At 37.0% G+C, this 14,114-nt stretch overlaps 3 protein-coding genes across 4 annotated transcripts; 2 read left to right on the forward strand and 1 right to left on the reverse strand.

The window, feature by feature from the left end:
- The first annotated feature begins 627 nt into the window (after positions 1-627).
- On the forward strand, positions 628-6,327 carry LOC133689759 (probable E3 ubiquitin-protein ligase RZFP34). 2 transcript variants are annotated; one of them, XM_062109776.1, is made up of 12 exons: positions 628-2,687; positions 2,808-3,367; positions 3,453-3,540; positions 3,658-3,717; positions 3,827-3,859; positions 4,187-4,264; positions 4,461-4,504; positions 4,829-4,869; positions 4,991-5,073; positions 5,197-5,288; positions 5,386-5,497; positions 5,626-6,327. In XM_062109776.1, the coding sequence occupies exons 2-12, from the start codon at positions 3,207-3,209 to the stop codon at positions 5,734-5,736; spliced, it is 903 nt and encodes a 300-aa protein (XP_061965760.1). In that variant the 5' UTR covers positions 628-2,687; positions 2,808-3,206; the 3' UTR covers positions 5,737-6,327. The 2 variants fall into 2 exon arrangements, with proteins under 2 accessions (XP_061965760.1, XP_061965761.1); XM_062109777.1 differs by having other exon boundaries at positions 628-3,367.
- Positions 6,328-6,730: 403 nt separating this feature from the next.
- Positions 6,731-9,517, forward strand: LOC133688314 (pentatricopeptide repeat-containing protein At3g62890-like). Its single transcript, XM_062107748.1, has one exon. The coding sequence runs from the start codon at positions 6,731-6,733 to the stop codon at positions 9,437-9,439; it is 2,709 nt and encodes a 902-aa protein (XP_061963732.1). The 3' UTR covers positions 9,440-9,517.
- Positions 9,518-11,485: 1,968 nt separating this feature from the next.
- On the reverse strand, positions 11,486-13,806 carry LOC133689758 (FCS-Like Zinc finger 10-like). The gene is made up of 3 exons (XM_062109775.1): positions 13,605-13,806; positions 11,998-13,122; positions 11,486-11,910 (listed from the first exon to the last, which is right to left on the reverse strand). Exons 2-3 carry the CDS (start codon positions 13,077-13,079, stop codon positions 11,757-11,759), a joined length of 1,236 nt encoding a protein of 411 aa, XP_061965759.1. The 5' UTR covers positions 13,080-13,122; positions 13,605-13,806; the 3' UTR covers positions 11,486-11,756.
- Between the last annotated feature and the right edge of the window lie 308 nt (positions 13,807-14,114).

The raw sequence follows: 14,114 nt of genomic DNA on the forward strand, positions 1-14,114 counted from the left end.
CCTATATATCTGTACTTTTAAAAAATATTTTTCATTTTAAAATATATTAAAATTGTTTTTTTATTTATAACATTGATATATCAAAACCTTCAAAAAATAAAAAATATATTTTTAAAATGCATCAAGATAAAATGTAACGCCCTCCCAGCAAAATAATGCTATTAAAGAAACCCCTTGATGATGATTTACTCATTTATTAAGTTCTTTTGTTATCACAGTATAATTGTGTTTTTGAATTTATTTTGTTTTAAATTAAATTTTTAATATATTTTGATCGTTTTGATGTTAAAATTAAAATTAAAATTTTTAAAATTAAAAAACATTATTTTATTATATTTTTTATACTTTTCCATACAGCCCTAAATATCAAATCCAAATGTCCATAAACATATTTTTTTTCTTATTTTTTTATCAGCACAGGTCAACAATGATTACTGATGATCCCATAGATAAAGTCAATAATGATCAAGGCGAGCAAGGAATATATTTGCGTAGATGCAGTTGTACCATAACCCAGCCACTTTATCAGATCAAAAAATGCAAGATATTTTAGAGTATCAAGGGTTGTTTACGTAATTCTGTGCCCTTGCCTGTCAACAGTCAATAAAAGAAGAACCAGAGGGACACAGCTTTCACTTTCAAAAAATTTCGAGCTCTCTCGAATCTCTCCTCTCATAACCCGAATTTCTCGCCCTATAAAAACCAGACTCCGGTTCAAATCTCTCTCATATTCTCTCCTCATCACGCACACTCTCTAAGAAATAACACGAGATTTAAGGAGATTTTTGAACGGAGCTCCGAGAACAACAATCGAATCTTACCGTTAAAACCACCGAAACTTCGGATCGGCGGTGAAAGTTCGTTTTTCTGATTAAAAATTTCACTCAATTTGATAATATTCTCTTTTAATCCTGTTTGTTTATATCGTAGCTTAATTTTTGTGAGGTACGTGCTAAAATAATCATATAGACGTAATTTAAGTTTTGTCTGGTTTCTAAGAAAATTGAGTGCAAGAAACGGAAAATGTGATTACGTTTAATGTTTGAGGTTACCGGGAAACGTGAGGTTTTAATGTTAGAATTTGTTTTTCATTTTTTTTTGTCTGTGTATTGTGACGTGTCCTTATGTGATGTTAATCACGTAGAAAAAGTTTTGTGATTTTATTGCTCGTCTATTATTTTGCTTAAATGATGCATGGTGATGTTTGTTGTTTGTATTTTTTATGTGAAATGTATTTTTTGCTTGAGGATGTTGGTGGTTAGATAGGTGTAGTTGTCTATTGAATTTTGAGAAAGGAAGTGCTTGTGGAATTTTATATTTTTTTCGTTAGGGAGACCTTGAATCCACAGAAGTGGATGTTAAAAATCGGCGGAAATTTATTGTTTTTCCGTGGATTATTCGTCAACTGTTCTGCGGATTTCAGAGCTCCCTTTGAATTAACGTGAAATGAACTGTCCGATGAGCTGTTTGTGATTACTAATGTTACACGTACAAAACTAAAGATTCTTAAGGCGGAAGTCCCGGGGAGAGTTTCTAACTTAGAGAGGTTCTGACTTCTGTATGGGGGTATGTGGCATTCTTATTTAACTGTTTTTAAGGTAGTTTAGGTCTATAGTTTGGTGTTAGATTGAGGTTGCCGTGAACTGATTCAAATTTTGATGGAAAAGAAAAGAAATGGATTTTTCATATCATGTTCTCCCTTTTTTGGAAGATATCTAACTAAACATAGGACTAACTTTCCAAGATTTTGTTGGAGGGATGTAGCTTAGAACAGTGTTGGCTCTTTTGTAATTTCTGCTATTTTTTAGCATTTTGTTACTCGGGAGTTTTACAGGAATGATGTGAGTGGAGTTCAGAAATCTTGAGGGTGGAGAAGTCGGTGTATATTAGGGTCCTTTCTGTAATCCTGAAGTTGTGCAGTGAAGGGTTGGGGTGGCATTATATTTAGGGATTTTCTGCAGGATATGCCCGAAATTGCAGGTGTTCATGTGCTCAAGTTTGGTAGGTACCTGCATAAAGTTAGGTCTTTTTATACTCTGTTCTTCGTGGACAATGCCATCTTGACCAGCGTTGGGGATGTAAGCTAAGCACAAAGAGCTACTTGTTTGTTTCTCGTGTTTCTAAACATAAACATACAATGAAGCAGGGGGTTGAAACACTTAATAACTGAAATAATGATTATGGTTTCACCAGTGAATCTTCCTTCCACAGTTAGAGCTAGGTCTGTCATGTCATCCTTTCACCAGCCACCATGCTCAGAACTTCCACATCTACTCTCTTTTCATCCAACAGAATTCGAGATTGTTTACAGAAGAAGTTAGTGATTGTTTCCCTGTTTCATTTATCATCTATGGAAACATGGGCAATAGGAATTGATAATTTGTTTCTCCTATTTTTCAACCTTGTTTATACCTTGGACCTGGGAGTGTCAGTGACCTTAGTCTGGAGAAAGGCGTGCTATTTTGTCTGGGGAAATTGGTAATTAGAGGAGCAAGTTTCCTTCATGGTTTGTCCCCTAAAGTTATAATTCTCCTGGTCATGATTTAGATAGAGAGGGAGCGGCTGAGATTCAAATGGGCTTTCTTTGACAAGAGGGAAACCTCTGATGTGCTGATGATAGAATTTCTTTTTAAGTTTTGGTAAGTTCAATTCTCAGAGGAGACTGGGTTTCAGAGTTGCTATTTGAGGTAGGCCTGTCCTTGATGGACAATCAAAATAACCCATTTCTTCACTCTCTCACTGTTTCCCCGTCTTTTTTTTCCTTTTCAGAACACGTTTGATTGTGTGATGTATTGCTTTTACCATAGGTTGCCATGTCCAGAGTAACTGGACTTTGGTTCTGGGACTTCTTCAAGGAATCGAGTGGTCATGCAATGCTATTCTTACTAATGGCTGAAGGCTCTGGAGTTCCTGAATGCTGCATTGTAGTTGTACTTATATATCTTCTTGTTTTGATGATTCTTCTCTTGGAGTATTGGTGATTGGACTTTGGAGCTGTTCAGCGTTAGTTGGATTATGTTGTTGCTGATTTCAATTGATCTGCAGACGTGTACAAGAAAGCTCATGGGGTGTTTGGTGGCTTGATCGGGTGCTAAATATGCCTTCTGAAGTTTTAGAATCTTTTCTAAATTTGTTTCAATGCGCAGGTGTTCCAGGTTTATTTGCCAACTTCTCAATAGTTGTTATTATTGCCTGAAGATATTGCCATGGCAGAAGTAGATATTAAGAGTTTTGATCCTCAAGAATTCAGACTATTTCAACAGATGGGCTCATGCTCACAGCATTTTAATGAAGATTTCATCTTCTCAGAAGAATCAATGAATGTGGAAACTCCTCAAATACTAGATAAAGGATTAATGGAATATGGGTATGGGTCTGTTCCCTGTTTGCCTAGCAAAGTTTAATAGTTTTTTGCCATTATACTTGCTTAATATGACGTGCTCTGTCATCAGATGCCTGCACTATCGGAGAAGGTGCCGCATCAGAGCACCTTGCTGTAACGAAGTATTTGATTGCCGTCATTGTCATAACGAGGCGAAGGTGAGTTTTTTTTATTTAAAATTGCTATGTATTTGATCATGTTGCTCGAGCTGATAATTTGCTCAATATGTTTTGGTGATTTTGAACACGTGCTGATCTGTTATATTTGGTGGGCAGAACAATATCAATGTTGATCAGAAGCATAGACATGACATGCCACGCCATGAAGTCAAACAGGTAGCCATGTTCCTTTCTCTTTGATCATGCCGTTGTGACTTCTTGCAGTAAATCTTCATTGTTATATTACCATTTAATCTGCTAAAGCGCTCCTTTTGTGTTTTTTCAGGTGATATGCTCGCTTTGTGGCACTGAACAAGAGGTGAGTTAAGTTTTTGTATTATTGGTGTTGCATCAAGTTTTTCTCATTAGCAGACCAATTCTGACCTCTGATCCCAAGCTTGCAACTTGTAAATGTCACTGTTAAATTGAGAAAATCTAGGAAGAGGAACAAAGGCTGATGATAGGAAACCTTAGAAGTCAAAATTGGATAGTCATGCTTTATGTTATTGCTATAGTAGTTAATAGATAAAAAATTTCCCTAAACCTGAAGTTAAGGCAGTTCTTTTTATTCTATGTTTTCATCCTGTGCTATTAATTAGCATTTGGCTACTCAACTCATGTTTCACTTGTTTTCTGTGATGGCTAGGTTCAACAAGTTTGTATCAACTGTGGTGTGTGCATGGGAAAGTACTTCTGTGAGACTTGCAAGCTGTTTGATGATGATGTAAGTGGTTAACGTCACATCCTTAGTAGCTTGGTTAACCATGAAATGAAGGGATTAATTTGGCAGCATCCAGCTTTCAGTATAGTGTGCTATAATGAGATTGTGCTTGTTATAGGATTCTGCATATCTTTTCTGTCTCGTAAGTTGTTGAGATGAACTTGCTAACTCAAATCAAATTTGTTTGCTTCTGTTGCAGACATCTAAGAAACAGTATCATTGTGATGGCTGTGGGATTTGCAGGTATACTTGTTTATGCTGTTTGGTTTTCCTTTTGAACATATTGATGAGATAATAATGCTGGGAGCTTCTGACCAAGTTTATTTCACTAAACTATTGATTAAATTATCTAACTTCATTGAGGACTTTCCTTGATAATAAAAGGAAAAGGTCCGTATCACCTGAAAGCTCAGTAATTTTCAGATAGTCATATCCTTCACACATCTTTTCATTCTTTCACTAACCTCACTTATGTAACTATGCTTCTCTGCTTGTACATTTTTGCCTCTCTCTCTAGCTCGATTTAATTATGTTTATCTGACTGGCATGTACTGTGTGCTTTGGCAGAATTGGAGGACCTGAGAATTTCTTCCATTGTTACAAATGTGGTAAGCTACAATTCTCCTGTCATTACTAGTTCTAGTTTTAGATTGGAATTGTATGGGTGCTTACAACTCAACTAACTTGATGACGTTTTCCTGTATTCTTGGTGTACTATCAACCATGAAGGCTGCTGCTACTCGAATCTTCTGAAGAATAGCCACCCCTGTGTAGAGGGCGCGATGCATCATGACTGCCCTGTGTGCTTTGAGGTTTGGATATAGATTATAACTTTTATTCTGTGTTATGGTTTGTTCCTTGTGATTGAGAATCATTTTTTTTTGGGTCTATAGTGACTGGGGCCTAGCTGATGTTGTGTTTCAAATGGTTTGCAGTTTTTATTTGAGTCGAGATATGATGTGACTGTCTTGCCATGTGGACACACCATTCACAAGAGCTGCTTAAAGGAAATGAGGGATCATTATCAGTGAGTTTCCTTCCAGCAGCCTTTTCCAGTGGGTATCTAGTGTGTTTCTTTAACCGTTTGGAAATTCACACAATATTTTTACTTGTTACTGTTACAGATATGCTTGCCCTCTTTGCTCGAAGTCAGTTTGTGATATGTCTAAGGTATGGGAGAAATTCGACATGGAAATTGCAGCCACACCAATGCCAGAATCTTACCTGAATAAAATGGTTAGTAGAACCCATTAAAATCATGTGCTGAGATCTGAGGCTTTGATTGTCAGATTTTCCTAAGGTGACTCCCCCCCGGCTTACTGTTTGCTAAATTTACTAATACTGGTGATATTACTGTTCTGCAGGTTTGGATCCTTTGCAATGATTGTGGAAAGTCCTCAGAAGTGCAATTCCATGTAGTAGCTCAGAAATGCATGAACTGCAAGTCCTATAATACTCGTCAAACAAGAAGCTGAGAAGTGGCTGCAAGGACAACGCAGCTAGAAAAACAAACAACGGTGATGATGAAGACTTATATGCTGAAAGCAATAAAATTGCATCTCGATCCATGTATATGTATATATATATATATATCCATGGATGTGGAAGGATCTGAGATCCTGTGGAGGGCTTGTGTTTTCGCTTTTCTTTCCCCGTTCGCTTTCCTGATCATTTTGTCTTCCTTTTATCCTCCCCCAATTGAATGACGTGCTCAAGAAACCACCAGTCAAAGTGGTGGTCATGCGAATAAAGTGTCCTCTTCCTTGTATTTTGTTAGCAGATGTTTATAGGGAAAATGAAAGGGTCGTAGTTATGTCGTGTCGGAAGGTGCTGTAGATCATCATGGTCCGGTGCAGCAAGCAGATAGTAGATAGTTGTCTCGTGTGGGATTGTTGTGATGGTGTGAGAGTGTTGCGCCTGAAAGTATCGTGTGTACAGCTGAAATAGGCTCCGGTATCATCTTCCGCTTCCAACTTGCATGAAAATGGAAAGCGGTTTGCCTGTGATTTTCATTGCCATTTTCACTGAGAGGTTTCATCTACGTATCAGAGATATTTTATGTGGTATCCTGCAAATTACTGGTTTGTTTCATTTACTAGCATGCCACGTCATCGCCCTATATCATCGCCTCATAGCTCATGTTCGGATATGTTTCTTTTTTTGAAAAATTGAGAGGTTCCAAGAAGAGAGGAGAGAAACAAGATAAAATTAGTGATTTCTTATAGTTGTTTAAATGGAGGGTAGAATGATGATATAATTGGGCGTGATATATTAATTAATAAAATCTAGTTATAATTTATAGGATGTCACGGGTTCTGTCTTGAATATAGTAAGATTTTTCCATTTATTTATTCATCTAGTCTTGGAAATTAAAAATAATAGATCCTGTCTGAAACTCGCATAATGCTAAAGATACCATTTTATAAAATAATAACAACAACAAATTAAACGTTATAGCCCAGCGTAATTATGAGAGCCCAGACCTATTATTATGGGCTTGGTGCTCTTTGCTTCACACTTAAATGGGCCATAACTGTAAATTCAATAGCACAATCCAATATCAACAATATCGTTCAAAAAAAGGAGGGAAGCAACGTCTTCCATCAAACCATGGCCACAGCACTAACTCTTCCAAATATCTTCTTCTCATCTCTCTCTCCCTCTATACACAAGCCACCAACGCTAAATCCCAAAACATCCCACTCAGTTTTAAGACCACATTGGATCATAAATTTGTTAAAATCTTGTTCAAATATTAGAGAATTTTCACCAATTCATGCCCATTTGATCACCGCAAATCTCATCCATGACCCTGAAATAACGAGTCAAGTTCTTGCCTTTTTACTCTCTGTCAATAATCTTGATTGTGCGCATCAGATTTTAAGCTATTCCCATGAACCAGAATCCATAATTTGGAATACCCTTTTAGAAAACAAGCTTAAAGAAGGTTGTCCACAAGAAGTTTTGGTGGGTTATTATCACATGGTAACTCAAGGTGTGTTGTTAGATATTTCCACTTTTCACTTCTTGATTCATGCTTGTTGTAAGAATTTCGATGTTAAATTGGGAAGTGAAGTTCATGGGAGAATTTTGAAACGTGGGTTTGGAAGAAATAAGTCTTTGAACAACAATTTGATGGGTTTGTACTCAAAGTGTGGGAAATTGAAGGAAGTATGCCAGCTGTTTGAGAAAATGACCCACAGAGATGTTATTAGTTGGAATACCATGATTTCTTGTTATGTTTTGAAGGGAATGTATAGGGAAGCGTTGGATTTATTTGATGAAATGTTGGTTAGTGGGGTTTTACCAGATGAGATAACAATGGTTAGCTTGGTTTCAACATGTGCTAAATTGAAGGATTTGGAAATGGGAAAAAGATTGCATCTTTACATTGTTGATAATAAGCTATGGATTAGAGGGAGTTTGTTGAATTGTTTAGTAGACATGTATTCTAAGTGTGGGAAAATGGACGAAGCGCATGGTCTTTTGAGTAGATGTGATGAATCCGAGGTTGATGTTGTTCTGTGGACTACTTTGGTTAGTGGGTATGTGAAGTCTAATAAGATTGATAAGGCTAGGCAACTGTTTGACAAGATGAATGAGAGAAGCTTGGTATCGTGGACCACGATGATGTCTGGTTATGTTCAAGGTGGGTATTATTGTGAAAGTTTAGAGTTGTTTCAACAAATGAGGTTTGAAAATGTGATCCCGGATGAGGTTGCTCTTGTGACAGTACTTTCAGCCTGTGTTCATTTAGAAGACTTTGATTTAGGAAGATCTGTCCATGCCTTTATCGTGACATATGGAATGATTGTGGATGGGTTTCTTGGGAATGCCCTGTTGGACTTGTATGCAAAATGTGGGAAACTTGATGAAGCTCTCAGAACATTTGAGCAGTTGCCTTGTAAAAGTGCAGCATCATGGAATTCAATGTTGGATGGCTTTTGCCGAAGTGGAGGTGTTGATAAGGCAAGAGACTTCTTCAATAAGATTCCAGAGAAGGATATAGTTTCTTGTAACACTATGGTCAATTCTTATGTAAAACATGGTCTGGTTAATGAATCATTTGAGATTTTCTGCAAGATGCAGAGTTCAAATGTAAAACCTGACAAGACAACTTTGATCAGTTTGCTTTCATCTTGTGCTAAAGTTGGAGCCCTGAATCATGGCATCTGGGTTAATGTGTACATAGAGAAGAATGAAATTGGTATAGATGCTATGTTGGGAACTGCCTTGATTGACATGTATGGGAAATGTGGGTGTGTTGAAATGGCCTATGAGATCTTTACTCAAATAATTGAGAAGAACGTATTTGTTTGGACTGCAATGATAGCAGCATATGCCATGGAGGGGCAAGCCCTGGAAGCAATAGATCTATACTTGGAAATGGAGGAAAGAGGAGTAAAACCAGATCATGTCACTTTCATAGCTCTTCTAGCTGCTTGTAGCCATGGAGGTTTAGTTGATGAAGGCTACAAATATTTCAACAAAATGAGAAGTTTCTATAATATCATTCCAACGATTCATCATTATGGCTGTATGGTTGATCTCCTGGGTCGAGTTGGACACTTGGAAGAAACAGTCAAGTTCATTGAAAGAATGCCAATAGAACCAGATGTCTCTATATGGAGTTCCTTAATAAGAGCATGCAGAAGTCACCACAATGTGGAATTAGCAGAGCATGCATTTAAACAGCTCATAGAGAAAGACCCTACAAATGATGGTGCTCATGTACTTCTTTCGAATATATATGCAGATGCAGGCAGATGGGATGATGTGAGCAAGGTGAGAACAAAGCTACATGAGACGGGAGTACCGAAGCAAGCAGGTTTCGCTATCATAGAACAAAATGGAGTAGTTCATGAATTTGTCGCCTCAAACCTTGTATCTGCAGACGTTCTCTGCCTGTTACAAGACATAGAGAGAAGATTACTCGTGAAACAGGAACTATCAGATACCACATCTCAACATAGCGAAAGATTGGCCGTCGCATTTGGTCTTATAAACAACCAAGAAAACTCTCCAATCCGGGTTGTGAATAGTGTTCGAATGTGTAGAGATTGTCACTCGGTTATGAAACTCATATCCCAGGCCTATGATAGAGAAATAGTTATTAGGGATAATTATAGATTTCATAGATTCACGGATGGACATTGCTCCTGTAAAGATTACTGGTGACAGGAAGTCTGTGATCTGTTGTAAATTATAAACACAAATTGCACACTCGTAATTTCAGAAAGATCTAAAATTGAATTATACTTTGTTACAAAAAAAAAAGAGAGAGGATTGAAGCATACTCGTAGTTAAAAATGACAGGTTTGAGGTAGAGAGATAGTCTGGTTGCTCGCCATTCAACTGAATCAAAATTGACAAGAGACGGGGGAATTTAAGAGAAGTTGCTTTTCTAAAGCTCAAAAAAGTAGAGATCGCCTGGGTAGGAGCCGTGCCATTATCGAGTTAAGACGCTTTCTTGTACTTTCTGATACCATAATACATCGGAGGCAGTAGAGAAAAGACATGTCTTTTTATCTCTAATAAGGTGGTAAAGTTCATGCAAAATAATTCTAACTCTACTAAATTTCTATATCATGGATTTCATGAGTTTGCCAAAGAATTCCTAAAACCTTGAACTCGGAGAAGACAAGGCATTGCCTGATGAAGCAGAGGACTTGATTATACATGGTAAAGATTACTTATCGTTTGTGGGGAATTTGCAGAAAGCTCTAAATCAGAATGTAGCTCCCTTCTTCCCCAAGTATTACAAGTGACTGCGGTCAAAGTAACATAGAAGTAGGAAAAAATAATAAATGAAGCGTTGGGAGCTGCCCGACTCGACATTGTATGGAAAGTGAGGAATCGCCGAAAGGAAATCCTGTAGATTGTCTTCTGTAATTGTCTTGGTGGACCACAGTAATAGCAGCACATGGAAGTTAGGGCTTCCTCATAGAACACTTAATCTTTTACTATGTCACTGTCAGCTCTATTCTCCGTTCTTATGCAGCAATGAAGGGTTAGGTGATGGAGCTTACACTGTCCACAATTCCAGCACCATTGCATTTGGATGCCTGGAATTTGCTTGTTCGTTTGTTAGAAAGTTTTTTTTTTCCTGGTTTTTTCCTGTTTGGTGCTATACCGTTGAAAATATGTCCGGGAGATTCACTTTCTAGTAAAAAAAAAACAAAAGCTTTAAATAAAGAAAAATGTTTTCGGTTTAAGAAATTAAAAAACACTTTCCATGAAAAAACAAAAAATTAAAATGATACAATACTTCATTATTCTTGTATATATATATAAACAATAATATTAATAAAACACTTTAAAATATAATATTATTAAAAAATAATAAATTACTAATATATTTACATGGGAAATAATATATCAGGATATGTTAATATATAATATAAAAGTATATTAGTATTAGTATTTCTAATTTAGATAATATTGCTAGAAAACACATTTGAATACAAAATAATTTTAAAAAAATAAAAAAAATATCATTGACTACACTCCCCAGCCCAAGTTCCAAAGGGTATTTAATTAAATTTTAATTTTTTTAATTTTAAAATTAATTTTTTTTATTTTATGTATATTGATATTAAAAATATTTTTTAAAAAATATATATTATTATAATATATTTAAAAATATCTCTTCAAAAAACAAACACTACTACCCATAACCCGCTCAAACCTCTCGATCGTAGTCCACGTCTCCAACCTTCAATTTCAAGATAAAATTCCTTGCTAAATAAAACCATGGGAGACCAACAGGAATCACGAGAAACATCTCGTAACAGTGAGAGGTCCCCCCATTGCTTTTGGACATAACTAGTTGCCAAGCAAGAACTATTCAAAATGAACTTCAGATTTGTGGAGAACGTCAAATCACATAGCCATGAAAGCTTACATCAGAAGCCTGGGGAAACTTTTGTAATATGGGATCACAACAGATCTAGTACCTCATCTTTTCCAAGGTGGGCACTCCTCTTGTGAAGAGTACTGGCGAATCTTGATGCGCACTTCCACGGTGCAATTGGCATTAGTGTCCTCCTATCAAAAGATCTGAGATGCAGCCTCTCCGTCATAACCAAACAGCAGTAATGCTAAATAGTGTATGCAATCGACTATGGAAATAATATGCAGTATATAATACGTAGAATCTTATATATTCAGTCAAAAACTTGTTGAGCTTGCAGGCTTAGACGATAACTTGTGCTGCAATGGAGGTTAAAGAAGGAAGAATCAAATCGAGCAGCTATAAAAATCAGCTGCAACAGTTTTACATGAATTGTAAGGCAATACAAGCCTGGATTATGGAAAGCAACAACTAGCCAAATGAGAGCCATTGGTTATGGCCATGAATGGTGAAACACAAACATCGAAGGGAACAATGTACAAAACGATCATCCATGGCTGCTAAGAGATGCACATAAACAGCTCTTTGAAAACAGATGATCAGGGGCGTCTACCTCCGCATTAGTTTCACTGATCATGGGCATCATGGAGCATCAATGATGCCAGTTTCGAAAAGCCCCTCCCCTTCGCCTGACATGAGAACACACTCGGAAGATTTATGGGTGGTATTCTCCAACTCTTCATCGATCATGATCTCCTCTGAACGGCAACTCAAACTGCAGAATGCTTTCTCGCCTCTGCATGAAATTAATTCGACCCAATCAACATCCTTCAGTGATTAGAAATGGCAGAATAAAAAAGGCTTACAGATAACTGGCACAAACCTGTATATGTAAATGTCTTTTCCCTCATCCAATTTCTTGTTGCAATAGTAACAGAAGCTCAAGAAAACTTTGGAGGGAAATGAACCTGGGATTTTTGAGCAAGTAACAACCTGGGGCAATCCAATCTCCTTTGCTTCGTTCTTGCCAAAATTACTCAAGTCATTAGATTGACATTCCAAAATGCAGTCACCGTAAATATGAGTTGTTTTCGGGTTGGGACCATGTGAAATCACACATGTATAATCCTCAGAAAGCTCAATCTCACTTGCAGAGAGAGAACCGATGAATCCGTTGCCAGAGTTAACCGACATTGGGGTAAAAGTCAAATTTGTGTTCGAAAAGTTGTTTGAATTTGGGCTTCCTCCAAATAATTGAGGACATTCGCCTCGGGTAGTTACGTTATCGAAGCAAAAATTCCCAGAACTTGCTTTTGAGTTCTGGCCAGCCAACCGAGACAGGGATGAAAATGACCTGCAAGAGTCCAATGAACATGACCGGATCTTTCCAAAGGGCTCTGAATCTGATGGATCTTCTCCAATTTCAAAAAGAACATCAGAGCTGCCCTTTAGAAGGGGAGATTTGGTAGGGGTACGAGGGAAAATTGCAAAATTTCTTGGCAAAGACTTCGGTGCTTGAAAAGAATCAGTACGGGATTGAAAGTTTGGGGTTTTACTTCGTACTCGGGGTCCAAAAAGAATGTTCTTACTCTCCGATGATCGGAGGACCTTGCCGGATCCTTTCCCATCATCATCAAGTGAATCTACAATGCTCAAACCTACTTTATTACAATCCCAGCTCTTCCGTTGCCCGCCATGAGATGACCTGGGGGACTTACTGGGATTTCCTATATTCGAAAACATCCTAAAATCTAGAGGAGATGTTGGACTCCTAACAGAATCACAATCTGATAAACCCTTAAGACTTGACCCAACAAACAGGCCAGGGACAGTGAAAAAGGAGTTAGCTTTGTTATTGTGCCCCATGTTATCAGACTGGAAATGTGACTCGGAACCAGAATCAGACATTGTCAACTGACCCATTTGTTGATCTTTCTGGAGCGACCTGGTTCTCTTCCTCAACATCACCTCAAAACCCTTCTTGGAAACACCAAAATCCCCACTTTATCTGCACCAAGAAAAACAGATTTCTAGCAATTACGACTATATTCATAACCAAATTACAATCATCATGAAATTTATTATGTAATTGAATCAACAAGAAATCATTTAATAAGCTGCATTGAGGGTGTAAAGGAAAAAAAAACTTCCATGGACATCAAAAGGAAAGATCTTTCTAGTAAATGAAACCTCAAAAATCCCAAAATAACCACATCAACAATTGCCAAAACAGAAGACTAAGAATAACAAAATCCCACATTGAAGATTATACAGCATATTCTAAGCAAAACTCTGCTCCCACGATCAAAACCACTCAAAGAAAGGGAACCCAGATGGAAAAAACCTCATCAACGCGTTAAAAACCTCCCAGCAGTGCACAAGGACATGATCATGAAATCAACTTTGTCCAAATGAACATTAAAACTTAAACAAGAAAAGGAAAACACAACGCATCATCATCATGTTCAAAGCCCTGAAGAGAAAGCACACCTGAGCTCTCCTTTTCTTCCTCTATAAACCACAGACAGGTGATGTTTTAAAGAAAAGACACAGAGCGGTGAACAGAAAAATATAGGTTTTTGTCAATTTCTAGGGGTGTTCATTTGTATACTATTGAAACTTGCACAACACTCCTTTATCTCTCTCTCTCTCTCTCTCTCAGGCCTCAAAATCAGCAAAGCTGAGTGAGCTTCTAAAATACTCCATTCCACTTATTTATGCAGTGTTTTTTCCGTTACAACCGTGTTTTTTTTAGAAAAAAATATTTTAAATTAATTTTTTATATTTTAATACATTGATATTAAAAAATAAAAAATATTTTAAAAAAATCTCCATCCTCCAATCAAATACTTTCGTACACCATTACATTCTCTCTAAAATATATATATATATATATATATATATATATATATATATTATTTTCTCTCTCTTCCATATGTATGCAAATACTGTATTAGCCCCCAGATTTCTTTCTCTCTGCCATCCTCTGGCTCTCCTGCC

The sequence above is a fragment of the Populus nigra genome, chromosome 3 (assembly GCF_951802175.1).
Source record: "Populus nigra chromosome 3, ddPopNigr1.1, whole genome shotgun sequence".
In the NCBI taxonomy this organism is placed as follows: Eukaryota; Viridiplantae; Streptophyta; class Magnoliopsida; order Malpighiales; family Salicaceae; genus Populus; species Populus nigra.